The 27,304-nt window shown below is 48.0% G+C and overlaps 1 protein-coding gene and 1 long non-coding RNA gene across 5 annotated transcripts in view; one reads left to right on the forward strand and one right to left on the reverse strand.

Annotated features, from left to right (window-relative positions):
• Positions 1-26,804, reverse strand: part of wnt7b (Wnt family member 7B) — an 86,552-nt gene extending 59,748 nt beyond the window's left edge. For 2 of the 4 annotated variants that reach the window (XM_033037550.1, XM_033037551.1), the window contains exons 1-2: positions 26,422-26,804; positions 4,945-5,171 (exon numbers count right to left, since the gene is read on the reverse strand). In XM_033037550.1, the coding sequence (XP_032893441.1) occupies positions 4,945-5,171; positions 26,422-26,522 (328 nt within the window). In that variant the 5' untranslated portion in view covers positions 26,523-26,804. Of the gene's footprint in view, positions 1-4,944; positions 5,172-6,150; positions 6,433-25,984 lie in introns of those variants that run through there. The other 2 variants (XM_033037553.1, XM_033037552.1) reach the window with 2 other exon arrangements.
• On the forward strand, positions 6,564-10,843 carry LOC116983753. Its single transcript, XR_004414800.1, has 3 exons — positions 6,564-6,690; positions 8,680-8,864; positions 10,401-10,843. It is a non-coding gene; the product is annotated as an uncharacterized LOC116983753 (long non-coding RNA).
• Positions 26,805-27,304: the final 500 nt, after the last annotated feature.

The raw sequence follows: 27,304 nt of genomic DNA on the forward strand, positions 1-27,304 counted from the left end.
ACACAGATTTAATCCGTCAGTTCTCTCTGCTGGCATGAGTCAGAGCTGCTTATTGTGAAATGGAAGTAGGAAACAACAAGCAACAGGTTCCCAATCTGCCTGTTGCTGGAATTTTAATGCAGCTGACGTTAGGGGTCTTTGGTAACAGACAGTGCCCAAAAGGGAAGACATTTCATGAGGACGTAGATTTGGAGGACACACATTGACAGAGAATGTCAATTATTCATCTTCTCAGACCTTAATCATCTTCATGTTGCCATTGTTCAACCTTCAAAGTAACCAAGGAAATAATGGATACAGTAACAACAAGGCATTAACCAAACAGGACAGTCATCACAAATCCGAAGAGGAAGCAAATCATCTTCCATCTCTCACTCAGTCCAAAATTAGTGTGGAATATGCCAGTTATTCTAGTTTATCAATATTTTAATAATTACATTCTTTGAGTTGAGTTTGAGTTTAGTTTTTTGTCACGTGTACCGAGGTACAGTGAAAAGCTTTTCATGCGTGCTAACCAGTCAGCGGAAAACCAATACATGTCTACAACCGATCCATCCACAGTGTACAGATACATGAAGGGAATAACGTTTAGTGCACGATAAAGCCAGTAAAGTCCGATCAAAGATAGTCCGAGCTTCCAAGAGCATAATTCAATTAAAACTTCAAAAGATATCCCCAAAAAACTGGTAATTTGTGTTAAAAAATAGTGATTGGTCCAACATCTGTTGGATCCACCTCACCAAGCAGAATTAACACTCCTGCACTTATCTGGGCCACGTGTACAGGTCCTTCCTTACTGTCTTCCCGCAATACTGAGATGGCCATGAGGTCCGTGCAGTGTTGTGTGCTGATCCAACCCCCAAGTGTAACTGAATACCTTCTCTCAAAGTTGCCATTAAACTTAAGAGTGTTTTATATCTCTGACATTTTGAGACATTTAAGAACTAGTCGGTTGAAGATCAAGGGCAAGTCGCACCCTGGCCACTCCCTCTTCCATCGGGCAAAAGGTATAGAAGTGTGCAAATGCAGATTAAGGGACAGTTTCTTCCCAGCTGTTATCAGGCAACTTAAACATCCTACCAACAACTAGAGAGCAGTCCCGAGCTACGATCTATGTCACTGGAGACCCTTGGACTATCATTGATCGGACTTTACTTGCTTTATCACAAAACTTCATTCACGGTATTCCCTTCATGTATCTGTACACTGTGGATGGCTCGTTTGTAATCATGTATTGTCTTTCCGCTGACTGGTTAGCAGACAACAAAATCTTTTCACTGTACCCCGTTACACGAGATAATAAACTAAACTCAAACTTTAAAATTTGAAGTAAATTTGATTTTACTTTTTCAAAACTTGTTACAATATTTAATTAAAAATGTGAAACAACAGCAAATATATCTAAACATAATTTACACTTTGGCTCATAATTTACAGGCCTGGAATCCCCATTGAATCCGACAGTGTTTCAAATCCTCTGCCATATTTAATCTGCAGCTGGAACTAAATGGTGATTCTTCAATACATTGCATGAGAATCCCAACAAGACTGGACCTTGATGTTGGACTCCATTGAGAGTCCAGTAAACGAGAATGGTGATAGATTTAGCCCATGGAAGATGCTTGCAAATCATAGACTTGCAACACATGTGCGCAAGTCCAAGACTTACTTCTGCTTGAGAACTCCACAGAGACAGCACCCGAGGTCAGGATCGAACCTGGCTCTCTGGCGCTGTGAGGAAGCAGCTCTACCAGTTGAGTCACTGTACCACCACATGTGCAGCATGCCTGGACAACATGCAGTCTGTGATTTTTCAAGTGTTGGCTCCAGGTAAAGAAAATGAACCAATTTGTAAAAGATTCTTCATGGCTTACATCCAGGGGAGGTGGATGGGAAGGATCACTCGTGGCAGGAATGTAATTAGAATAACCAGATAGAAAAAGTGTGTTATATATATAGAAACAATGCTAAGTATTGCAATAACAGGCAACAACAGCAGGCCAAAGGCTAAAACAAGTAACTCACCCACCAACTCCCTGAAACTATCTAATGGGTCAAGGCTGGAGAGTAATGGTCTACCATCCACTGCCCTGGATAATTACAGCTGAAACAACTGAGAAGAAGCATGATGCTGCCCCATACACAGTAGCTGCTTAGTTCCCTCCCATCCATGGTGTTGAGCTCCACCAGTGTATATTCTCCGCATGATGCAACACAACTTGGCAAACCTTCTTCAACGGCAGCCTCCAAATCCACAACCTTTACCATCGAAAATCGGAGACTATTTCCACCCCTGCTCCCAACAGCAAGAGGTACAGAAGCTTGGACCATTCACAGTGACTGGCAGACCCCTGGGGAGTGTAACTGGTACTTGAGGGGGAACTCTTTCCACACAGAGGGTGGCGGGTATATGAAACGAGGAGGTAGTTGAGGCAGGTGCTATTACATTTAAAAGACATTTGAACAGGTAAATGGATAGGAAAGGTTTGGAAGTAATTTGGGCCAAACACAGGTAGGTGGGCCCAGTGTAGATAGGGCATCTTGGTCAATGTGGGCAAGTTGGGCCGGAGGGCCTGTTTCCATGCTGTGTGCTGCAAGTTTGAAAGCAGGCCAAATTCGGGAACCGCTTCTTCCCCTCTGTTATTAGGCTTTTGAAAATGGGGTACATTTGTCTGATTCACCTCTATCTAACCCATTACGGACTTTGGATTTTGTCTCTGGAACTGAACTTCTGAAGAAGGGTCTCGATCCGAAACGTCACCCATTCCTTCTCTCCAGAGATGCTGCCTGTCCCACTGAGTTACTCCAGCTTTTTGTGTCTATCTTTGTCTCTGGAACTGATGTGCCACAATGCTGAGAACTTTATTCTGCACTCCGTGTCTTCTCCTTTGTTCTACCTTTTGTTTTTGGAGTTTGACCTGATTGTATCTGTGTATTGCATATATATCGGATACAATCCGATCTGTTTGGATAGCAAAGCTTTCCACTGTGCAGTGCCCAGGTACAGGTGACAATCACAAGGCCAGGGTTAGAGCCAGCAGGGCTATAAGCTGCTATGTTGTTCAACAAGTGAGCACCACCCAGACACCTTGCCCTTCAGACAGCGGCTGAATGAGAATCCTGGAGCTGCTCGGCTTGTACTCGCTAGAATTTAGAAGATTGAGGGGGGGGATCTTATAGAAACTTACAAAATTCTAAGGGGTTGGACAGGCTAGATGCAGGAAGATTGTTCCCGATGTTGGGGAAGTCCAGAACAAGGGGTCACAGTTTAAGGATAAAGGGGAAATCTTTTAGATGAGAAAAACATTTTTCACACAGAGAGTGGTGAATCTCTGGAATTCTCTGCCACAGAAGGTAGTTGAGGCCAGTTCATTGGCTATATTTAAGAGGGAGTTAGATGTGGCCCTTGTGGCTAAAGGTATCAGGGGGTATGGAAAGAAGACAGGTACAGGATACTGAGTTGGATGATCATATTGCATGGCGGTGCAGGCTCGAAGGGCCGAATGGCCTACTCCTGCACCTATTTTCTATGTTTCTATGCTCGAAGGGCCGAATGGCCTACTCCTGCACCTATTGTCTATTGTCTACCAACGTCGCCGTTGTACTGCTGGAACGGTTCAGGAAGGGCTGCTCGCCGACAACTTCTCAAGGGCAGACAGGCAGGCAGGGATGGGCAGCGGAGTACTGGCTCAGCCAATGACGCACACATGCTATGCAAGAATAATAGACAATTGTATTTTTTCTCGTGTGTAGGGCGATTACCGAGACCGCATTGAAAAAAAAATACACGCAGAAACCCGCGTTGCGTAATCCGGTGCAGTGCTGATGTACATTCAGGTACGATGAATCCCTCGGGCAGGTGCTTTCTAGTTTATGAACGGCAATAGTCAGCGCACCGCAAGTAGCCGGGCAGACTCTAGCAGCGAGCATTATTACCAAGTCATCTGTCCGCACCTATCCTTTGAACTTGGTTTAGCAACAGTTACATGCACTGGGTTCACGTCAGGCACGCCGGATAGTCGATATTCTTTTGTGCCTTTTGGACTGGCAGGGGGAAGGAAGCAGGGGAATATCAATCAGATCTATCGCCTCCGCCAGTCAGACAGAAATTCCTGCTGCACCTGAGCAGAAACAATGTCCCCTTTGTTGTGGAAGGTGTGTGCTGCGATTTCAAGGGGCGGTCGGAGCGATACTCGCGTTGATATTGTCAGCAGCACAGCGTGCAGGTCATTCAAGTTCTAGTGCGCAGTGTGCAGAGGCAACAACGAGACATGTGCTACACAGAATATTCACAACTACTGCCGAGTAAAAGAGTTAGAATGTACACAAAAATGCTGGAGAAAGTCAGCGGGTGCAGCAGCATCTATGGTGCGAAGGAAATAGGCAACGTTTCGTCCCGAAACGTTGCCTATTTCCTTCGCACCATAGATGCTGCTGCACCCGCTGACTTTCTCCAGCATTTTTGTGTACCCTCGAATTTTCCAGCATCTGCAGTTCCTTCTTAAACAAAAGAGTTTTATGCCCCTGTCCGACTTAGGAAACCTGAACGGAAACCTCTGGAGACTTTGAGCCCCACCCAAGGTTTCCGTGCGGTTCCCGGAGGTTTTTGTCAGTCTCCCTACCCGCTTCCACTACCTGCAACCTCCGGCAACCACCTGCAACCTCCGGGAGCCGCACGGAAACCTTGGGTGGGGCGCAAAGTCTCCAGAGGTTTCCGTTCAGGTTTCCTAAGTGGGACAGGGGCATTAAAATAGTCACTGTGTTAAAATAGTGCGGGGGGAGTGTGTGGAAAAACACCTGCTCCCTGCAAGGTGGCAGCAGCAGTTTGACTGGATATCTACCCCTGCCCCCCCCCCCCCCCCTTTCGCCCATTGCCCCCCATTGCTTTGAGCTCTGGTGAGTTAACATCACCATACAGGGGTCGCTTGGACCTGTGTTACTCACCCACTCGTAGCTCCTGTCCGAAGACGGTTTTCTCCCCGAGGGCCGAGCAATTCCAGCGGCCGTACCTGAACTGATATTGGCACTCGTTGATACCCATCTGTGCCCCTTCGCCGATCACGATGATGGCATCCGGGCGGCTCTGACAGATGGCCCGCTGCCGGGGCGCCAGTCCGGGGATCTTGTTGCAAATGATATTCGCTCCCAAGGCGACAACTGAGGACAGCGCTCTGAAACACAACAACAAAAGCAAATCAAACCGGTGGCCGGGTCCGGGGAGCGACTGCTGGGCTCCCTCGGCAAGAAATCGCATTTGCGCGAGTCTTTCCAAACTAACAACGTTGGTTGGGTTGGCAGGCGTCCACTCAATGGCCAGAAGTGGCCACCTTGAACTGGGCGACTGGACGCCAGTCGGTCTGCATGGTGCGATCCTTGCCCGGTTTAAACACGGAAGTGCAAGGCCAAGCGGTTTAAACGAGGAACACGTTCTACAGAGGAGAGATATCCATTCTCTCCCCCACTCGCCAAACTTCTGTCCTTCCCCCCCTCCCCTCCCCTCCCCTCAGTGAGAAGAATAACCTACCACAGATTCTCAGGAGCACCCCCCCCCCCCCCCCCCCCCCCCCCGACACAATAATGTAAGATTAGGCGGTCGGGGGGGGGGGGGGGGGGGGGGGGGGAGAGGGAGAGAATGTGTACCTGCGGATTAATTTTAAACCGATGAAATTCGGAATGGGATTTCAAACGCAGGGGAGGACGAGAGGAATTAGTATCAGCGGGAGCCAAGCGACACGCACTTTGCCCTACCTAGCAAGGCTGAGCGAAACCCTCCCCTGATAACGAGCGCAATGTGCTTTTCTCCTTTCCTCCCTATTCTGGCGGAAAGTGAACGCCAGATTTGACAGATTATATTGAAACATTTCAGGGGAGGGGAAATTTGAGGCTGACTAACTGTGCGGCGTGAGTCGGCGAGTGTCAGCTCCTGTAAAAACGACCAAAGAGCAGGAGAGAGAAACGCGCTAAGGTATGATGACCCCAGCGTCTAATGATCACAAGGAAACACAGAGGGGAGGGAGAGAAAAAAAGCCAGGCGCTCTTTCTCTTGCAAGTATCAGAATACACAGACGGCGCGGCAAAGTTACGGCGCAAATTGCCTTCAAGCTTTGCGAGGATGTTTATATATATTTTTAAATGTTTGTTCTGACTTACAGGTAGCTTCCGCTGGTGAGTATAAGGAACATCTGCGGGTAATAAACTGAGAGGAGCACACTGCGGGATAGAAAGATGATCATAGTCGAGTTCTTCGCCAATCGCCGCGGGTGCCCTGGGTTTTATTGAAAAGGCAATGCTGGATGTCTTGGGGCTGCTCCTTCTTTCCCAAATTCCTCGGCACTCAGTCTTGTCCAGTGTCTTGCCGCTAGATTGGCGTTTTTGCCTCTCTTTCATGACGGAGCAGTGGTTTGCAGTTGTTGGGAGTTGCTGTTCGAATGGTTGAGTGTTTTGTGAGAGTTCATCCGCTCTCGGGAGATCGCCTGTTGCAATTGGGCAGACGGGATAATCCCAGCTGCCGCAATCCGCCCACTCCCTTTTCAAAACCACAATGGGGCAAAAATGACAATGAAAACTCGCCCTGATCCGCTGGCAGACAACTAGAGAAATCCCACACGACCATCGAACTCGCTTTCTAAAGGCGGGCGAAATGGCGAGTGGACTCTGCGGTGCAGTGCAACTGAATGGAATTGGTCACAAGTAGGTTAGGAAGGGGGGGAGCGGGAGAGAGGGCGAGGGGAGGGAAGGGGGTGCGGTGGGGAGTGCGGAGAGGGAGGGGGTAGAGAGAGGGAGGGAAGGGGGTGCGGAGAGGGAGGGGGTAGAGAGAGGGAGGGAAGGGGGGGAGGGAGAGTCCGCCGGTTTGGCAGTAAAGTGATCTATTTGTATCCATGTGTTTAGCAACACTAAGAGAGGGAGAGGTGATTCAAGAGTTGATGTACAACTTTAAACATGTCCCAGAAGCAAATGGCGATGTATGTTTATACTTTACCCGAGAGCTGACCATGTATCTTGTTATTTGGGGTCTTGCATTTGACACGCCGTGTTTGTATGTGTGTGTATGTGTGTGTGTGTGTGTGTGTGTAAGAGAGAGACAGAGAGGAAGAATGTAAATCGTGAAAGTTGCCCCTCCGCACATACTTACCGCCAGTCACTGGGGTGTACATGACATGACATAACATCGGCATTCAGCGGAGAGGGAGACGGACAATGTCGTGACATTTAAAAATGTCGGATGGGGTTAGTAAGGCCCCACGTGGAAAATCAAACGAAAGGTCTGACTGTGGGAAGAGTCTTTGAGACACAAACCCCGTTTGGTTATTTGGTCTAAGAAGATTTAGTCTCATTTGGTTTAAAGCAGAGATAGACAGATTGTTGAAGGTAGACAAAAGTGCTGGAGAAACTCAGCGGGTGAGGCAGCATCGATGGAGCGAAGGAAATAGACAACGTTTCGGGCCGAAACCCTTCTTCAGACTGATATGTGTTTCGTCGAAGAAGAAGGGCTTCGGCCCGATAGATGCTGCTGCACCCGCTGAGTTTCTCCAGCACTTTTGTTTACCTTCGATTTTCCAGCATCTGCAGTCCCTTCTTAAACATAGACAGTTTATTGAATTAGTACAGGTGTCAGAGGTTATGGGGAGAAGGCAGGATGATGGGGTTAGGAGAGAGAGATAGACCAGCCATGATTGAATGAATGGTGGAGTAGATTTGATGGGCCGAATGGCCTAATTCTACTCCCATCACTTATAACTTCGAGAACTTATTTGGGCCATTTTGACTGTGGTCGGTTGCAGGGAAGCGAGTAGATGGATGCCCGTGATGTTCCGTAGCTAAAGAGCAACATTTGAGCCACTAAAGCCAATGGCGTGGCACCACAACACAGGTGTTGTGGAAGACGGTCTTCCAGGTAATTACCGCGATGGGGTGGGGGGGGGGGGGGGGGTGGATGGGGTGGGGGGGCGGGGGGTGGATGGGGGGAGGATGAGGAGAGGGGGTGGAGGGGGGTGGAGGGGGGGGGGGGGGGGAGGAGGGGGTTGAATGAGGAGCAGGTGTCTAGGTTGCAGCAGGTCCCCGTTCCAAACAGAAAGTGTGCCTTTTTGGCGAAGGGGGGCCTAATTTGGAGTGGGGAGAGGAAATTTTAAGCGTTATGAATTATTAAAAGACATTTAATATCGCGATTTGAAATCAATTGATGAGTAAAGGGTGGAGTGTTCAGATAATGAGGTTGGGTCAGAAATAAGTCCTTGGGCCCTCCGGGTCTGCTCGTTCGTTACATTGAGACATGGCTTAAGCTAACCCTGGCCTCAGCTTCACCTGCCTGTTCTCCCGATGACACACACACAGCAGACGGAATTGATGGCCCTCTATCCCCTGCATATCCACATGCCTATCTATTCTGCCCAATCTTAAAACCAAACGGTGTCTAAGAGGCATGTGGATATGCAGGGGATAGAGGGACATCAATCACCTGCAGGTAAATGAGATTGGTGTAACTTGGCATCATGTTCGGCACAGGCATTGTGGGCTGAAGGGCCTATTCCTGTGTTCCATAAATATACTCAATTACTCGGCTTCCACCATCCCCATTTGAATAAGGGTCTCGACCCGAAACGTCGCCCATTCATTCCCTCCAGAAATGCTGCTTGTCCCTCTGAGTTACTCCAACGCTCTGTGTCTATCTTCGGCTTTCAGGGTCCTCTGGGTACAGCGTGGACTGGAGCAAGTTGCGGAGATTGACACTACCAGATAAACATGATCAAGCTTTGATTCTGACAACGTGCTGTTTCCGAAGCGAGGGACAGTGTAAACCTGTATATTGAATGGTTAAAAAAATCTTTTCATACCAAGAGTTGTCTCAATTTGGTTTCACAGGCAAGGTAAGCTTTCATTCAACGAGGAAATCAAACGTTGATATCTGAAGAAACAAAGACATGCAGTTGCTGGTTTATACCGAAGATGGACACAAAGTGTTGGAGTAACTCAGTGGATCAGGCAGCATCTCTGAAGGAAAAGGATGGGTCGAGTCTGAAGAAGGGTACCGACCCGAAACATCACCTTTCCATTTTATCTATAGATGTTGCCCGAGCCGCTGAGTTACTCCAGCACTTTGTGTCATGTGTGAAGTGGTGTCGCCCCCAGAGGCCTCGCTGAGATGGCAACACGACTCCTGTAGGTTGATATACGTGGTGAGACCACCAGGTCTTGTGATCTCATAATTGACATCAGACTGTCCGGCATGGTCAGCCTCACGCTGCCTGCACTTAACATTGACCCGGGCAGACCGGCTATGGCCATGTAAACTGTTCCTTGGCAAATATCCTTTAAATATCACCAGGATCAAAGATGGAGGGAGAAGGAGATGGGGGAGTAGGGATAGGGTGGAGCTCGGGGGGAGGGGAAGGGGGTGGGGGTGGAGGCGCTGGAACGGGGGAGAGAATCAACACACCTGTTTAAGCGTATATGCGGACAGCTCTTAAACCACCAGCTGAAGACTTGAACCCCTTCGGCCTCAGTGAGAGTAACTCCATCGTCAAACTGCCCCTCACCTGTATCCACCTGTCACCCAGTCTGAAGGAGGGTCCCGACCTGAAACCTCATGTATCAATTTCCTCCACAGATGCTGTCTGACCCGCTGAGTTCCTCCAGCACTTTGTGTTTTGCTCAAATTTCCAGCATCTGCAGTTCCTTGTGTACCCACCTATCACTTGCCATGCTTTGACCCCCATAGCCTCTTTTCCACCTATCTCCCCTCTACTCCATCAGTCTGAAAAGGGGTCTTGAGCCGAAACGTCGACTTGTCCATTTCCCTCCACAGATGCTGCCTAACCCGCCGAGTTCCTCCAACACTTTGCGTTTTGATCAAGGTTCCAGCACCTGCAGTTCCTTGCGCGTCCCCTAGCAGTGCGCCTGTGACAGTTCGGAGTGACGCTGGGTCGTTCCCGGCTGAGGATCTAACGGGGCTAACATCATGGATCAAATTCTATCCTAACACGTGAATTGAAACTGTAATTTATGGAGAGCGAAGTTGCCAGTGGTAACAGTACACCTGCGAATTGCGATTAGATTCCCGAGTTTAATCTCCAAACCAATGTTACAAGTGGCTGCCGAGCGACCACGTGTTGCCTGCAACGAGTCAGTGCACAAACCACGTTTGCAACGAGGCGGCTGATCAAAGACAACTAAAGACTGTGGCTAGAATTATGAGATCACAAGACCTGGTGGTCTCACCACATATATCACACAACACGAAGCCAACTTTATGATTGTGGGTGTCCCCCCAACCAACCAACCAACGTACTGTATATCATTTTATACTCTTATCGGGCTTTTTTTTGGCTTTGCTTTTTTGGCTTTGCTTTTTGATCAGCGTTTGGGGCCGGCATTAATCAGAACGTGTTTACATTCCTCTCCAGCTCGGCTCCACCTTGAATGTAGAGCGCTGGCAAGCGGCAGTATTCTTGCACCGAAGTACTTGAACGCAAAGACAATATTGCCAAAGGACAATGTGTGTGCAAAGTCTGATCACAAACACATGCAATGTTTACAATCGGCACTTTCATACAATACAGTGAGACTTTCAACAGCCCCTTTCATTATGAAGCCACGCGCTGTATACTTTGCAACAATGCATGAAAGGGAGGTTTGGTGGATGTGTATTATGCAATAACCTTCCGCCACAAGCCCTTCTACCTTAGTCTGCTCGAATGCATGCCGCGACTTGTAGTCCTGCACCTTAGCGTGTTCCAGGAGGCAGCGCTTGGTGGGGGAAGATGAGAAGACTGTCTGTCATCGTGCGTTTCAGGTAAGGATAAGAGCCATTGAGTGATACAGCGTGGAAACAGACCGTTCGGCCCAACTTGCCCACACCGGCCAACATGTCCCAGCTACACTAGTCCTACCTACCCGCGTTTGGTCCATATCGAGGGATATAAACCTGTCCTATCCTGTCATTCGTAACTGTCACTGTATGTCATGTTGTTACTTGTGGGCGGAGCACCAAGGCAAATTCCTTGTATGTGAATACTTGGCCAATAAACTTACTTACTTACTATCCATGTACCTGTCTAACTGTTTCTTAAATGTTGGGATAGTCCCTGCCTCAATTACCTCCTCTGGCAGCTTGTTCCATACACCCACCACCCTCTGTGTGAAAAAGTTATGCCCCTGTCCCACTTAGGAAACCTGAACAGAAACCTCTGGAGACTTTGCGCCCCACCCAAGGTTTCCGTGCGGTTCCCGGAGGTTTTTGTCAGTCTCCCTACCTGCTTCCACTACCTGCAACCTCCGGCAACCACCTTGCAACCTCCGGGAACCGCACAGAAACCTTGGGTGGGGCGCAAAGTCTTCAGAGGTTTCCGTTCAGGTTTCCTAAGTGGGACAGGGGCATTACTCCTCAGAATTCTATTAAATGTTCCCCTTCACCTTAAACCTATGTCCTCTGGTCCTCGAGTCACCTACTCTGGGCAAGAGACTCTGTGCATCTATCCAATCTATCCCTCTCATTGTTTTAGAGGTGCAGAGGGGAGACACAAAGTACTGGAGTCACTCAGCAGGTCAGGCACATCTCAGGAGAACATGGACACATGATGTATATGAAGGAACTGCAGATGCTGGTTTACACCGAAGAGAGACACAGAATGCTGGAGTAACTCAGCGGGTCAGGCAGCATCTCTGGAGAAAGGGAATGGGTGACTTATTGTGTCGAGACCCTTCTTCAGACTGATTAGTGGGGGGGGGGGAAGAAATTTGGGGGAGAGGAGGAGCAGGATAAAGCATGGCAGGTAATAGGTGAACACAGGCGGGGCGGGGATTGGAGCAAAGGCCATAGATTAACAGAATAAGAGGGTGATACGAACAAGATTTATTTTCCACTGGACTGATTGGCGCTTTGAATACACTGAGGTTGGAGCCAGAGATGGTCACAATGTTTATGTAACATCCAGACCAGCATTTGAATGGCAGTGGATGCGACTGAGCAAGCACTGGTGAATGGGGTTAGTACACATGGGTACCTGTGATGAGTACATACACAGAGGACCCAGAGATCTGTTGCTATGTTGTGCAGCTCTGTAACTCCACGTCCCAGGCAGGCACAATGGCTTTCTCCATCAAAAGATCAATGTACAAAATCATGAGAGGAATAGATCGGGTAATCGCACAGTCTCTTGCCCAGAGTAAGGGAATCGAGAACCAGAAAACATATATTTAAGGCGAGGGGGGAAAGATTTAATAGGAACCCGAGGGATAACGTTTTCACACAAATGGTGGTGGGTGTATGGAATTAAGCTCCGGGAGGAGGTAGTTGAGGCAGGGACTATCACAACCTTTAAAAGGGGTGGAAGATTGCAACCTTCACGTGGTCCACCCTGTTTTGACTAATGCAATCAACTCGACGTGCACAAACAGAAGATCAAATAGAACAAGTTGTCCTACAGCTTTAGGCTGTGCACGCCACACGAAAGAAGAAGAACCTTTAAAAAAACATTTAGACAGGTACATGTTAAAGACATATTTCGAGGAACATGGGCCAAACACAGGCAGGTGGGACTAGTGTAGATGGGACATGTTGGTCGGTGTGGGAAAGTTGGATGAAGGGCCTGTCGGCACACTGTATCACTATCTAAATGGATGGCTCTCCAATAATATGGTGCCTGCATGTCACGATGAGTGCTATGGAGCAGTTAGTGATGTACTGGGGTAGAGGCCAACACATCTCTCCACACAAGGCGAGTAAGAGTCTCTTCCCCAAACATTACCTCAAAAACACCCTCCCTGGCCTGGAGGTTTGGTGCATAACAGAAGATTCTCACTTGGTTGGCCTTCCTCAACATTATCTGTAGACTAGTGCATGTTCCTTTAACATAGTGACCTCACCACTACTAACCACTCCCCATATCACCAGTATAATTATAACCTCCCCACCTCTAGATCGCTCTCTAGCTCCGGTGACAGACCACGGACAGCTAGGGCAGTAATGTGTATGAGTAGTGTGATCAGTAATAAAACAGTAGTGAAGACATAGTGCGCTTTGACTGGTCTTTACATGGTGTCATAGTGTACCTTGCGCCTCCTGTTTATCGGGTTTTATTTACTCTTCGCCCAGTTCCCTACCCTTCATTGTTTCTCTCCCGTGTCTTTACCATGGCCAACTCTTGTCGCAAGCCTGGTATGCTGGTTTTCGACTCCGACATTGCCCATCGGTGAGCTGTCTTCCGACGCGACTTTGAGCACTACATTGCGATTGCCCATCCTGATGCCACACCTGCGATGCAGTCACACCTGCTCCTCAACTTGGCTGGCCCGGAGGCCCTGGAACGATCGGAGTCGTTTGAATACGCTGCTGGTGAGGATGCTCGGGACCCGGTATGTCTTTTGGCTAAGTTCACCGGTCTGTGCGACATTCCCACCAACTGCATTCTAGAGCGATTTAAGTTTTTCACTAGGCGCCAGAGCCCCGGTGAGCACATTGACAACTACATTGCCGCGCTACGGCATCTGGCACGGCGTTGCCGCCTGGACGTGCTGACCCCCGATCAAATGACCCGGAATGTCCTGGTGTTCGGTCTCCAGGACGAGAAACTGCGGGCTGAACTTCTAAGGAAGCCCGATTTGACTTTGACCGAGGCTCTGCACGCCTCTCGCATGGCGGCGGCTGTCGCCTCCGTGGTATCGCCTGCAGCTCAGGACATTAACGTTGCCATTGTTGCTGGCCGGCGGCGGATCGATGGCCCGCCGCGCCAGCGTGGTTCCCCTGCCCCCTCGAGGGGCAGCCCGCGTCGTTGCCCCAACTGCAACTTTGCATCCCATCCGTTTAATGTTTGCCCCGCGCTAGGGAAGACTTGTAATTTCTGCAAAAAGTTAAATCATTTTTCTGCCGCATGTCGCTCCCGTGGGAAGCCTGTTCCTGCTCCCAGGAGTATGCTAAACAACCTTGCGGAGGCTGATGGCGCGCTCGGTTCAATGTACCAGTCAGACGAACTCCCTGATTCTGATACCAGTTCCTCCCATGATGAATCAAGCATTTTTTCACTGTTGGGTGCACCTGCGCCGATAACGGATCCCTCGGTGCGTGTTACTGTGAATGGGTCGACCTTCCCAGCGAAAATCGACACGGGGGCGGTGGCCAATGTTATGTCAGTGAGCCTCTTTAAAAAGATAAGGTCTGGAGAGAAGGTCACTCCCGACAACTCCCGTCTACATGCCTATGGGGGAGGCGTGCTCGAACCAGTCGGGAAGGCGACCCTTACCTGCAAGGAGCTGCTGGAGCACTGCAGACTTTCCCGGTCGGATTTTCACCTGGCCCTCCTCAACCTCCGCAACATTTCCCGAGACCCTGCCCTGGGCTCGCCTGCGCAGCGGCTCATGTCCCGCACCACGCGCCCTCCGATCCCTGTGTCCCAGCGGTCCCTGGTGCCTTCTGTCCTCCGCCCTGCTGCCGTCAAGGAGTGCATTGCCCAAAAGCAAGAAATACAAAAACGCTCCCACGACAAGTCCTGCCGTCCCCTTCCGCGTCTGTTCCCTGGTCAGGTCGTCCGGATGCAGTCCCCCTCCGGCCACTACCGACTGGCGGTTGTCGTCAGCTCTGCCGGCTCACCGCGCTCTTACCTCGTTGACCACGAGGGTACCATCTACCGCCGGTCCCACCAGCATTTGCGGCTGGTCAATGAGCCCGCTCCGCCTCCTGCTGCCCCTTTTGCCCCCCCGATTTCTTCCTCTCTGCCTACCGCTCCTCGCATGCCCAGCACTCTGCCCTCTCAGCTCTTTGTGCCCCGCTCCCCTGCTGCCAGTCCGCCCTCGCCTGTTCGTTTGCCCGCCTTTGTGCCGGTTTCCCCTCCCCAGTCTCCGCTCCATCCCTCTCCTGCCCGATCTCCGGATCGTTCGCCCGCTCCCGCTCCTGTTCCTGTCGTTCCTGTGGAGGAGGGGGAGGGCGAGTTACGTACCCGCTCCGGGTGGTTGGTCAAGCCGCCTGTACGTTACGGGGAATTTGTTTAACTGTTGCCTGACTGTGTGTGTGTGTGTTTAACTGCTTGTAGCGTATGAGTCGTGGTCGCCCTGTCACTGCTGTACTGCTTTGTTTCCAAGGGGAAGGATGTAGACTAGTGCATGTTCCTTTAACATAGTGACCTCACCACTACTAACCACTCCCCATATCACCAGTATAATTGTAACCTCCCCACCTCTAGATCGCTCTCTAGCACCGGTGACAGACCACGGACAGCTAGGGCAGTAATGTGTATGAGTAGTGTGATCAGTAATAAAACAGTAGTGAAGACATAGTGCGCTTTGACTCGTCTTTACATTATCCAAACGACATTGGCGACCCTGTTGGACAGTTCCAGGGATAGAAACAAAATCATAAACTGATGACCAACCTCTTTGCTAGAAATTGATGACAAGATTGTGCCCAAGGCTGTAACCAACAGGTTCAAGCCTCTCTGGAGCAAGTGGTCCACTCTGTGCCGTATGCTGCCCTTACAGGAAGATCTCCAAGGTCCATGTGCCATTTAAGGTTCTGATCACTAACGAGGTCAAGTGAACAAATGCCTTGCTCATGAGCGTAGACCAAGAGAGCCTTTGAAAGATTATTCCTCATGTATAGATATGTTCTCCTAAGCAGGGCTCAGAAATGGAATCCATCATTAGACCTAGAAGCTCTAAACCATCATAAGCAAGCCAGTCATAGTGTCATACAGTGTGGAAATAGGCCCTTCAGCCCAACATGCCCACACCAACCAACATTTCCCATCTACACTAGTCCCACCCACCTGCATTTGGCACGTAGCCTTTGAACCTATCCTATCCATGTACCTGTCTAAATTATTTTAAAAACATTGCGATAATACCTGCATCAACTACCTCATCCAGCACCTCATTCCATTACATCCACCACCCTTTGTGTGGAAAAAGTTACCCCTCATGTTCCTATTAAATCTTTCCCTCCTCACCTAATCAGCCCTAAACAACCTAGACTTCTGACCGACATCCACTCTAAACCCACTGACTCCCATGGCTATCTGGACTACACTTCTTCCCACCCTGCTTCCTGTAAGGACTCCATCCCCTACTCCCAATTCCTCCGTCTACGCCGCATCTGCTCCACGGATGAGGCGTTCCACACCAGGACATCTGAAATGTCCTCATTATTCAGGGAACGGGGGTTCCCCTCCTCCACCATAGATGAGGCTCGCACCAGGGTCTCTTCCATACCCCGCAACACTGCTCTCTCTCCCCATCCCCCCACTCGCAACAAGGGCAGAGTCCCCCCTGTCCTCACCTTTCACCCCACCAGCCGTCACATACAAAAAGTAATCCTCCGTCAGTTTCGCCACCTCCAACGTGACCCCACCACTCGCCACATCTTCCCATCTCCCCCCATATCTGCCTTCCGCAAAGACCGCTCCCTCCATAACTCCCTTGTCGATTCTTCCCTTCCCTCTCGTACCACCCCCTCCCCGGGCACTTTCCCTTGCAACTGCAAGAGATGCAACACTTGTCCCTTTACCTCCCCCCTCGACTCCGTTCAAGGACCCAAGCAGTCGTTCCAGGTGCGACAGAGGTTTACCTGCATCTCCTCCAACCTCATCTATTGCATCCGCTGCTCTAGATGTCAGCAGATCTATATCAGTGAGACCAAGCAGAGGTTGGGCGATCGTTTCGCCGAACACCTCCGCTCGGTCCGCAATAACCAAGCTGACCTCCCGGTGGCTCAGCACTTCAACTCCCCCTCCCACTCCGTCTCCGACCTCTCTGTCCTGGGTCCCCTCCATGGTCACAGCGAGCAGCACCGGAAATTGGAGGAACAGCACCTCATATTCCGCTTGGGGAGTCTGCATCCTGGGGGCATGAACATCGAATTCTCCCAATTTTGTTAGTCCTTGCTATCTCCTCCTCTTCCTCAGTCCCCCTGCTGACTCCTCCCATCCCCCAGCCTTCAGGCTCCTCCTCCTTTGTCCTTTCTTGTCCCCGCCCCCCCCCCACCCCCGATCAGTCTGAAGAAGGGTTTCGGCCCGAAACGTTGCCTATTTCCTTCGCAACATAGATGCTGCTGCACCCGCTGAGTTTCTCCAGCTTTTTTGTGTACCAGTCCTAAACAAATATTGGGATTGAAAGCTTTCAAATTAGGCCTGGACTGGGGGTGGATCTCCTCTATCTCTCTCTCTCTCCATCTTATTTGTGCACTGGGTTGATTTCTTCACCACATCCACAGTGGCAGAGTGAGATGAATAATCTGGGCCATGGAGACAGCAGAGTCAATGTCTCTCTATTACAAGATGACAACTCCACCTATTCTATTCAATTCTTTAGATTGAGGGCATTGCTGGCAAGGTCGGTACTTATTCTCATCTACAATTACTCAAGAAGATGGTGGTGAGTATCTTCTTGAGAAACGGCAGTGATGTGAACATAGAACAGAACCGCAGAGGGACAGGCCCTTTGACAAACAATGGCCGTGCTGAACATGATGCCACGATAAACTAATCTCATCTGCCTGCACATGATCCATATCCCTCCGTTCCCTGCATGTTCATGTGCCTACCTAAAATTCTCTGAAATACCATTATCATATCCGCATCCCTGGCTGTGCATTCTATGGCGGTTAGGTCACCAGTGAATGACTTGCCAAGCCATTGCAGAGGACAGTTAAGAGTCAAACACACTGCTGTGTAACTGGAGTCACACACAGATTTAGCTGGGTGAGGGCAACAGGTTCAAATTGTCTACTCAGAACCACATCAGTAAACCAATGGACTTTTATAACAATCTGATCATTTCATGGTCACCATTATTGAATCTAGTTTTTTTTTTTAATTTTCAGATTGCTGAATTAATATTTTCTTAAATTCCACAGCTACTATTGGCAGCATCTGAACTCACGACTCTGGATTGTTAGCCTTGACCTCTGGGCTGCCTGTCTAGTAATTCAATCACTGCACCAGCCACTGACTAGTATTCAAACCGTAAGCTCGCAGGCATTTATGACCATTTCAAACTGATGCTGGGAGCTGGAGTCGACACAAGAGAGTGAAGCTATGTTCCTGGAGAGACAAGTGAAACAACAATTTGTTCTTATCATCATTGTCTGACAGCCTCATGGTGTTGGGTAGATAGTTTGAGACGCAAAGCCTGAACCAAAAATTGGGAAGACTGACTCAAAATAAGTGGAAGCAAGTGTGTGGAATCTTCTGTCCTGGGATGTCAGGACTGGGTCCTGGGTGTGAAAGTCCTGGGATGTCAGGACATTCATATGAAGAAAGACTGGATAGACTCGGCTTGTACTCGCTAGAATTTATAAGATTGAGGGGAGATCTTATAGAAACTTACAAAATTCTTAAGGGGTTGGACAGGCTAGATGAAAGAAGATTGTTCCGATGTTGGGGAAGTCCAGAACAAGGGGTCACAGTTTAAGGATAAGGGGGAAATCTTTTAGGACTGAGATGAGAAAAACATTTTTCACACAGAGAGTGGTGAATCTCTGGAATTCTCAGCCACAGAAGGTAGTTGAGGTCAGTTCATTGGCTATATTTAAGAGGGAGTTAGATGTGGCCCTTGTGGCTAAAGGGCTCAGGGGGTATGGAGAGAAGGCAGGTACAAGATACTGAGTTGGATGATCAGCCATGATCATATTGAATGGCAGTGCAGGCTCGAAGGGCCGAATGGCCTACTCCTGCACCTAATTTCTATGTAAATTTCTATATAAATCCCACCATTACTGGTGATAAGATGCAAGATTGTTGCAATACTGCTCTAAGGTGGCCCAGGTTTGGCCCATTCCCCATAACACCATTGCCACCAATCATTGGAACCATGTTCCATTTCATCTGGAGATCCACAGGGTGGCCATTGCAAATAGAGAAGAACACTCTCAATGCCATGATAATCCTGAAGGCCAGCTTTGTTCCCCTGCCTGCCTTAGCAAATGTTAAGCGGCATAAACAGTGAATTCTCCAATTTCTGGTAGCCCTTGCTGTCTCCTCCCCTTCTCAGCCCTCCCTCAGCCCTCAGGCTCCTCCTCTTCCTTTTTTCTCCCCCCCCCCCACCCCCATCCCCCTCAGCAGCCAAAACCCTGAAGGAAATAGGCAACGTTTCGGGCCGAAACCCTTTTGGGTTTCGGCACGAAACAATGTCTATTTCCTTCGCTCCATAGATGCTGCTGCACCCGCTGAGTTTCTCCAGCACTTTTGTCTACCTTCGATTTTCCAGCATCTGCAGTTCCTTCTTAAATAAATGTTTAAGCCTGGTAAGCAAACTAATGTGTTCATGTATGCCAAGGTTTTGCATGCCCTCCACTCTGAGAAAGCTGGTCTCATCTCACTAACCAATGGACAGAAACATCATAGCATGCTGGATCTTGTCACACGACCAACTCCTCCAAATGGTCCCCCACTCCCCCCTGCCTGCAGCAGACAGCCCTTTCAGCCATCAAGCTGTTAGGCAATGGTCATCTCAGTATATGCAGAGTCCTGAAAGGAGGCAAGGAGGTGGATGTGGGTGGTCTTTTAGACAATCAGATAGGCTTGTGCCAGTGCTAGTGAACAGCACTATCAGTCACAATTCCAATACAGAATGGTACCCATATCATACAGGTGCCATGAAATTATGCTCTCAAGAATGAATTGGACTCGTGTTTCTGTTTGCTGGGTCAAGCGCTATTGTAAGGTGTTATAGTAATTTCTATTTGTAACTAAATAAACACCAAACACCGGAGACACCTGGAACGGCAGATACTGGTTTACAAAAAGTGATGGAGTAACAGAGGCAGCATCTCTGGAGAACATGGTTAGGTAATGTTTCGGTGGGGACCCAAAACCACCGTTTGTCACTATTGAAGCATGTTGTTCAAAGGGTGCACCTTGGCATGGTTGCATCCTACACGTTTGCTGAATATTGGACCTTAAATTAATGAGCATTTCACTCAGAAATACTCATTGCTGAGGTGGTTGACGGACCTTTGAGACTGGGATGCGCGAGTCCACTTGTTGGGTTTCAGAACCATTTGTGTAAATAAATGTTCCGAGGCTGAAGGCGGCTCCCAGTCGGAAACATCAACTATCTATTCCCTCCACAGATACTGCCTGATCCGCTGAGTTCCTCCAGCACTTGTTTCCCTCAATATTCCAGCATCTGCAGTTTCTTGTATCTTCATTGTACTGCTCCATTGCAAAATCTCTTCACGGTATGCTTGCTCTTTCTCTCTCCGCCAAGAGTTCTGTGTGACCCTCTCCCATTGCCCCCACTCTGCTACCCGCTGCTTTTCGACCATGTTCTGATCCAGACTCACTACTCCAGCCACGAGTCTTTCCTTAGACCGAAGAGGGGTTCCGGCCCAATCTGTCACCGTCCACGTTCTCCACAGATGCTGCCCGACCCGCTGAGTTCCCCTAGCACGTTGAATTTGGCTCAGGATTCCAGCGCCTGTCTTTTCTTTTACTCCATGTAAACTGTTCGTTAGTCTCAATTCACGACTGCCACAATATATATGCCGTTAAAATTGCAAATGGCCGATAAAGCACAAATGAATAATGAATAATAATCCTTACCCACCCATGCTATAATCTATCCACAGACACTATACTTTACGAACAAATGACAGAATAACCCGTAAACTATTTTACAAGGGCAGTTTAAGAGAAACGTAGGTAAGATGTAAGTTCTACAACGGAGCAGAGCACCCCAAATATCGAAATTTGGCAGTGAATTCTGGTGGTTCCCTGGTAGAATGTATTCAGTCGGTACTATAGCCTGACACAAGGAACTGCAGATGCTGGAATCCTGGGCAAAACATAAAGTGCTGGAGGAACTCAGCGGGCCGGGCAGCATCTGTGGAGTGCATGGTCAGGTGACATTTCACCCTTCCTCAGACTGGCGATATGTCTCTGACGTGTATCATCGGTCGGAGCTCTTGACATAAGCAGTCAACCATAGCATTGATTCCGCTTGTGGAACCAGCGAAACATACACTTGCCGCCAAACACCTTCCTGCAATAATATCGATGCTGAAAGAGATTGGTCTACCATTGGCTGCGAATCCCGGAGAATCCCGCATCCCACACTACAGGCGAGATTGCTCCCTCGATCGACCTGTACTGGAAGATCTGATGAACTCGCGTCTTACACCTTGAGTGTTGTTAAAAAAAAATTTAAGCGTTTGCAAGGCTTAATTTCTGGAATCGCTTGCTCTCACCGGAGAAATGCACCCAAATCCAACAAATGTCTGAACGAGACACAAGAAACTGCAGATGCTGGAATCTAGAGCAAAGGAAAATGCTGCACGAGCTCAGCGGGCCAGCCAGCATCCGTGGAGGGAATGGACTGGCGAGGCCTCGGGTTGGGACCCTTCTTCAGACTGACATCTGAACAATAGACAATAGGTGCAGGAGTAGGCCATTTGGCCCTTCGAGCCATCACCGCCATTCAATGTGATCATGGCTGATCATTCCCAATCAGTACCCCGTTCCTGCCTTCTCCTCATCACATGAACACTTTAATTCGCAGCATCCGTGGAGAAGCATGTTTTTTTTGGAATCACATGCAAACAATCTCAGCGACGATATTCTTTTAATTATTATAGGGGGGGTTTTCGGAAATAGGTAGCATTGTGTCCAGTATTTCACCCTCTCAGTTTTAAAACTCAACGTTCTATTAAATTATCTTGTACATTTTCAAATTATTTATATGTTGAGCGGTGCAGGTAATGGACAAGGATGATGGTCTCAGGTGAGGGACAGCAGACTTTGAGCACAACGTTTGGAAACTCTTCTGGTGGTCGTAATATTAAGCCTGATCGGTCTGAAGAATTGTCGCCTAATATCCATACCATCCAACGCTTTGTGTTTTACTCAAGATCCCAGCATCTGCAATTCCTTGTGCCTCCGTAATACATAGCCAACCCGTTTACTGGTTTAATCTGTTGTGAAGAAGGGTCTCGACCCGAAACGTCGCCCATTCCTTCTCTCCAGAGATGCTGCCTGTCCCGCTGAGTTACTCCAGCATTTTTGTGTCATGCTGGTTTAATCTGCTACATTCAGATACTCTCGATGTTCTGGGGCACGTTATTGCCAATTAGCATGTTTTAAACCACGTTTTATTTATTTAAACCAATTAAGGACTTTCTTTTTAGCAATTTCGAACAAACCTGGCTGTTTTAGTAACGAACTTTGCAAGGTCAAATAGAAACCTGGCTCGCTAGTATATATTTATATGAATTAAACCGAAATGTGCAAGGGTACAGCATTTGAGACTGTATGCAGCTCGTTATAAATCAACCTTGTAAAACTGGCAGATGCAGTGGGCTATCTAATACAGGTTACATCACCTGTGTGAATTAGCTCTGATGGCAGAAGAGAGGTTTCCTTTGGCTTCATAGCAAAAGGATTTGAGTATAGGAGCAGGGAGGTTCTACTGCAGTTGTACAGGGTCTTGGTGAGACCACACCTGGCGTATTGCGTACAGTTTTGGTCTCCTAATCTGAGGAAAGACATTCTTGCCATAGAGGGAGTACAGAGAAGGTTCACCAGACTGATTCCTGAGATGTCAGGACTTTCATATGAAGAAAGACTGGATAGACTCGGTTTGTACTCTCTAGAATTTAGAAGATTGAGGGGGGATCTTATAGAAACTTACAAAATTCTTAAGGGGTTGGACAGGCTAGATGCAGGAAGATTGTTCCCGATGTTGGGGAAGTCCAGGACAAGGGGTCACAATTTAAGGATAAGAGGGAAATCTTTTAGGACCGAGATGAGGAAAACATTTTTCACACAGAGAGTGGTGAATCTCTGGAATTCTCTCCCGCAGAAGGTAGTTGAGGCCAGTTCACTGGCTATATTTAAGAGGGAGTTAGATGTGGCCCTTGTGGCTAAAGGGATCAGGGGGTATGGAGAGAAGGCAGGTACAGGATACTGAGTTGGATGATCAGCCATGATCATATTGAATGGCGGTGCAGGCTCGAAGGGCCGAATGGCCTACTCCTGCACCTATTTTCTATGTTTCTATGACAATAGATTGAATATAAATGAATAATAAATTGCAATGAAATGTTAAATAATTCTCTTCGCTCGACCTTGTTGTGTTTGAATCTGGCTGGATTGTACTGATTATAGTATTATCTGATTTGATTGACAATAGACAATAGGTGCAGGAGTAGGCCATTCGGCCCTTCGACCCAGCAACACAAACTGAAACTTTCACTGTACCTCGGTACACGTGACAACAATAAACCTGAAAAATACGTCGTTTTAAAGATTAAAAAACGACCGCAATATCTAGAAATTTGAATTGAAATTGAAATACTCAACTCGTACAGTGGTTCAGACTCCATCCCGTATTCTTGTTTTCGTATAAGACCTGATCACGTTCTCATTGTTGAACGCATATTATAAACTAAACGAACGCTGTTTAACGTTCCTGCCGTTTTATACGCGAACACATTATGTTAGTTATTAAGGCAGAACATTATTTTCTGATTGGAATAAAGATGTTGATTTGATCTGATTTCATAATCAACATGTGCTATGTAGCAGCTTCTTGTTTGGCCGAGTCTCGGGGCAGGAGGATGTTGAGCTAGCAGGTGGTAAATACTAATGTTATAAACAGTTAACTGCTGTTCGTCCTTGTGAATGAAAAGCTGCAATTGATGAGCGTCGGGCAAACTGAACCACCACGATTTAAGGTGAGGGGGGAAAGAATTAACTGGAACTTGAGAGGTAACTTTTTTTTACACAAAGGGTGGCGGGTGTATGGGACGAGTTGCCGGAGGAGGCAGTTGAGGCAAGTCCTTATCGCAACGTTAAATAAAGGTTTAGACCGGCACATGGATATGATAGATTTAGAGGGATACGGGCCAAACGCGGGCATGTGGGACTAGTGTAGATGGGGCACGTTAGTCGGCGTGGGCAAGTTGGGCCGAAGGGCCTGCTTTCACGCTGTAAGACTCTATGAATCCAAACGTGATATACCCAAATACTGATATTGTTCAGGTGTTATCATCCATTGGGATGTGGCAACGAGAAAGTCAAATTTGACTATAGATTATATTCTGTAAACACGAACGCTTGACTTTCAACTCCGGCTACCATCACAACGATTTATAATAAATCGCCAGGCCATGAAAAAACGTTCGGGAGGCTGAATTCCGCTGAATGGGAAGATGGTTCTTCCTAAACGTGACCCATCTATCCACTGGGGAAACACAAAGCCACATTATCCGGCCAGGATTAAACCTGGTAAATGTATATGAGACAGATCGAAAATGCTTAAACTTCGCCGTTTATACCAAAACGCAGCGGGATCAGCTCACAGATTCCAAGGACGGAATCAAAACATTCATTGCGCACTAACTCCACCACTGAATCCCGTCAGACAAAACACAAGGTGCTGGAGGAACTCAGCGGGTCGGGCAGCATCTGGGGAGGGGGAAGGACTGAAACGTCTCACCCGGATAGCTTTCAAATATCCCACGCTGGTCAGGGTCGGCTTTGAGGCACAACGGCAGCCGCCAACCCTTCCTCCCAAACTTTCAAGTAATTATACTCGCCTTCGCGCTAAACACAAACAACGTGCCAGCTTTCCCCGCACATACATAAACGCCGCCTAAACCGTGACACCTATCCCGAAACGCCGACTTTCCGCTTGTCAAGGTGCTTAGCCGCCCGCCCATCGGTCTCTTGTTGACCAATTTCCCATCGGCTCGGATCGAGCGGAACGGACGGAGCGAAGGCGAGAGACTGTCCCCTTTACGCCAAGGGGTTGCTTCTGCAAGGATTGGTTTTGGTAACAAGATTGTAGTTGTAATTTCTACATCAGATAAGGCAAATAACTCAGTGGACCAGAGCGAACATGATCTTGCATAATTTGGTGAAAGGTTTCCTTAAAAAAAAAAGTCAATCATTCTTTGATAATTTTTTAACTGGGATTTCAGTTGAAAGTTGGCACGGTTCAGTCCTGAGCTTGGATCGGTGTTATTAAATCGACGCCGAGGGATGAGGGGAGGTGGGGGGGGGGGGGGGAGGTCTATCTGGCACGGTGCTATTCTGATCTCTATGTTGCCAACATATGGGTTTTTTTCCATTCGATCCTTGAACTTAGGATCCACTATCAGATGCATCGCCTGGCCTTTTTTTTTTTAAAGAGATGGAGATTTAGCCGACTCTCAAAAAAAGAATTTGCGCATTCTTTATACAAAATCCCACAACTATGCGGCAGCCAAAAGTATTTGAGTTCAGAGAGGATAACAGGTAGCAGCGCATTCTAACAAATCGGGACTGTTGGGTTAGTGCTGAGGAATGTGGAAATACAACTTAGCTTTGCAACTAATAAGGGCATAGAGGGAAAGAAGGTGCCAAATATTCATAAAAGCGCAACCTGTCTATTGTGAGGGGAAGCCACGCACTGAGTTGATAAAGCGAAGACCCCGATGTGTCGAACAGCAGGTGTTGTCCGCGTACACAATCCCACAACTTCCACTGCTTAATGTCCATTCTGCTCTTTCTTCTCCGGCGGTCCCTGCCCGCGCTAAACGCGACTTTGCTCCAATCTATTGCATCAGAGAAGGGTAGGCAAACCAGTTGTCAGTTCATTTCAACACATATGTATGATGAATAGCATCGGTGATTTTGCCCGGGCCTGCAAGCTCGCTATGCTATGACATTGGCTGCAAGAAATCTCACATCAACCCAATAATAGTTTAAATTATGTTGTTTTTTGTGGAAGATTCAATACAAAATTCACACACTGACCAACCCCATATATAGAAGTAACCTTGTTGCCCCATACACAATGCACCTAGACAAAAAAAATCCAAAATACACATTAATAGATATATTTCTATAACAGGTTCCCTTTGCCATTCATAGCCAAGGAATCATTTGCCTATAGCGTAGCGTGATGTTCTAATACAACTAGGAGATTAATTCACCTCCCCCCCCCCCCCCCCCTCTCCCCGTTACCCCCATGGCTGGTCGCCCCCTCTCCCTTCCCACAAAGAGTTTGCTTCTCCACTTACCCTAATTTGACGTAGATGAGACCCAGGCAGAGAAAGACAAACAGAATCCACCTTCGGAAGTTCCTGTGCATGTTCTAGAATCAGGGATTCGCCGAAAAGCCTAAATTCTGCGATTTTTATCGATTTAAAAAAACAACAAGCAGATTCACAAATCCACAAGCGGGCTGAAGGAATTAGCAATCCTGTTTCATCAGCCGGGCGAGTCTCAGACCGCTGTTGAATATGTTCCCTTGCGCAGTATCGAAGATGGGACACTCATATCCTTCCAGTTCCATGTGGGTCCCTTCCCCATTTGCATTCAGCTCACATAAAGATTGGGGAGCGAACCGACTGCACTGTGCAACCAAAGGAGGACAACAGAGATTTACTCCGGGTCTGCTCAGACATGACATTGCATGTGCAGCTAACTTGTCCAGAACTCATTAGTGTTCAGCTACCTTTGTTGAACTTGTTGGGTCGTCGTAGACGATCGCCCGTTGGAGGTGCTTTTGAAAAATGTCTCGTAAACTCCTTCACCACCACCTCCGCCCGATGACATCCATTTACCTGCTGGTTGTGGTTTCACTGCGGAGTGACACGGTCGCCACACAAGAGGGAGATACAGACGGAGAGATACGCCTCCAATAAATCAAGATAGCAAAACGATGTCTGAGCAAGCTGCTGCTCATAGCTCGCGAAAACACGTGTTACTTTTGTTCCAAAAGCTCTGGCTGCCAACTAAAAAAAAAGATAGAATGCGACAGGTTGTGCGGGATGAACGCTGCGCTTACAGAATAGAGGCTTTTCGTTAACACTCTCGTTCCTGTCTCTGCTTTATCTGATACGTTCACTTGGACGTCCACAGAATGCAAAGCTTTTTCTTTCGCGTCCCTTTATCCTCAACAACAAAATATCCTGACGTTGATATTCTGGAGGAGTCTATATACATAGGTGTCAGATATAGAGACATACAAAGATACATGTTTATTCTGGATTGGGATGTTTTAAAATTATTTCATTTAGAAAGGGGAATTTTTTTCAAAGGGACATAATGATTCCCCCAAATGAACAATTGTTCAGTGGGCAACAATGTTCTGTTTGTTTTATATATACGAGTTGCTCATTCTTAGATCATTGCTTGTGCCCTTCAACAGTTTCAGCAAGATAGCGTGTTCTCAGCACGCCTTTTCCCGCAATTCCACACATCAAGTGGCCAGGAAATTCTGCAAGAAATGTCCACCGGGCATCAATGCCCACAGTTGCTTTTTACAATTCTTTAATTCTACAATTTATTTATATTGAATGTATTCCGGGACGGTGAGGATATTTGTTCAGCAAATG

The sequence above is a fragment of the Amblyraja radiata genome, chromosome 19, assembly GCF_010909765.2.
Source record: "Amblyraja radiata isolate CabotCenter1 chromosome 19, sAmbRad1.1.pri, whole genome shotgun sequence".
In the NCBI taxonomy this organism is placed as follows: Eukaryota; Metazoa; Chordata; class Chondrichthyes; order Rajiformes; family Rajidae; genus Amblyraja; species Amblyraja radiata.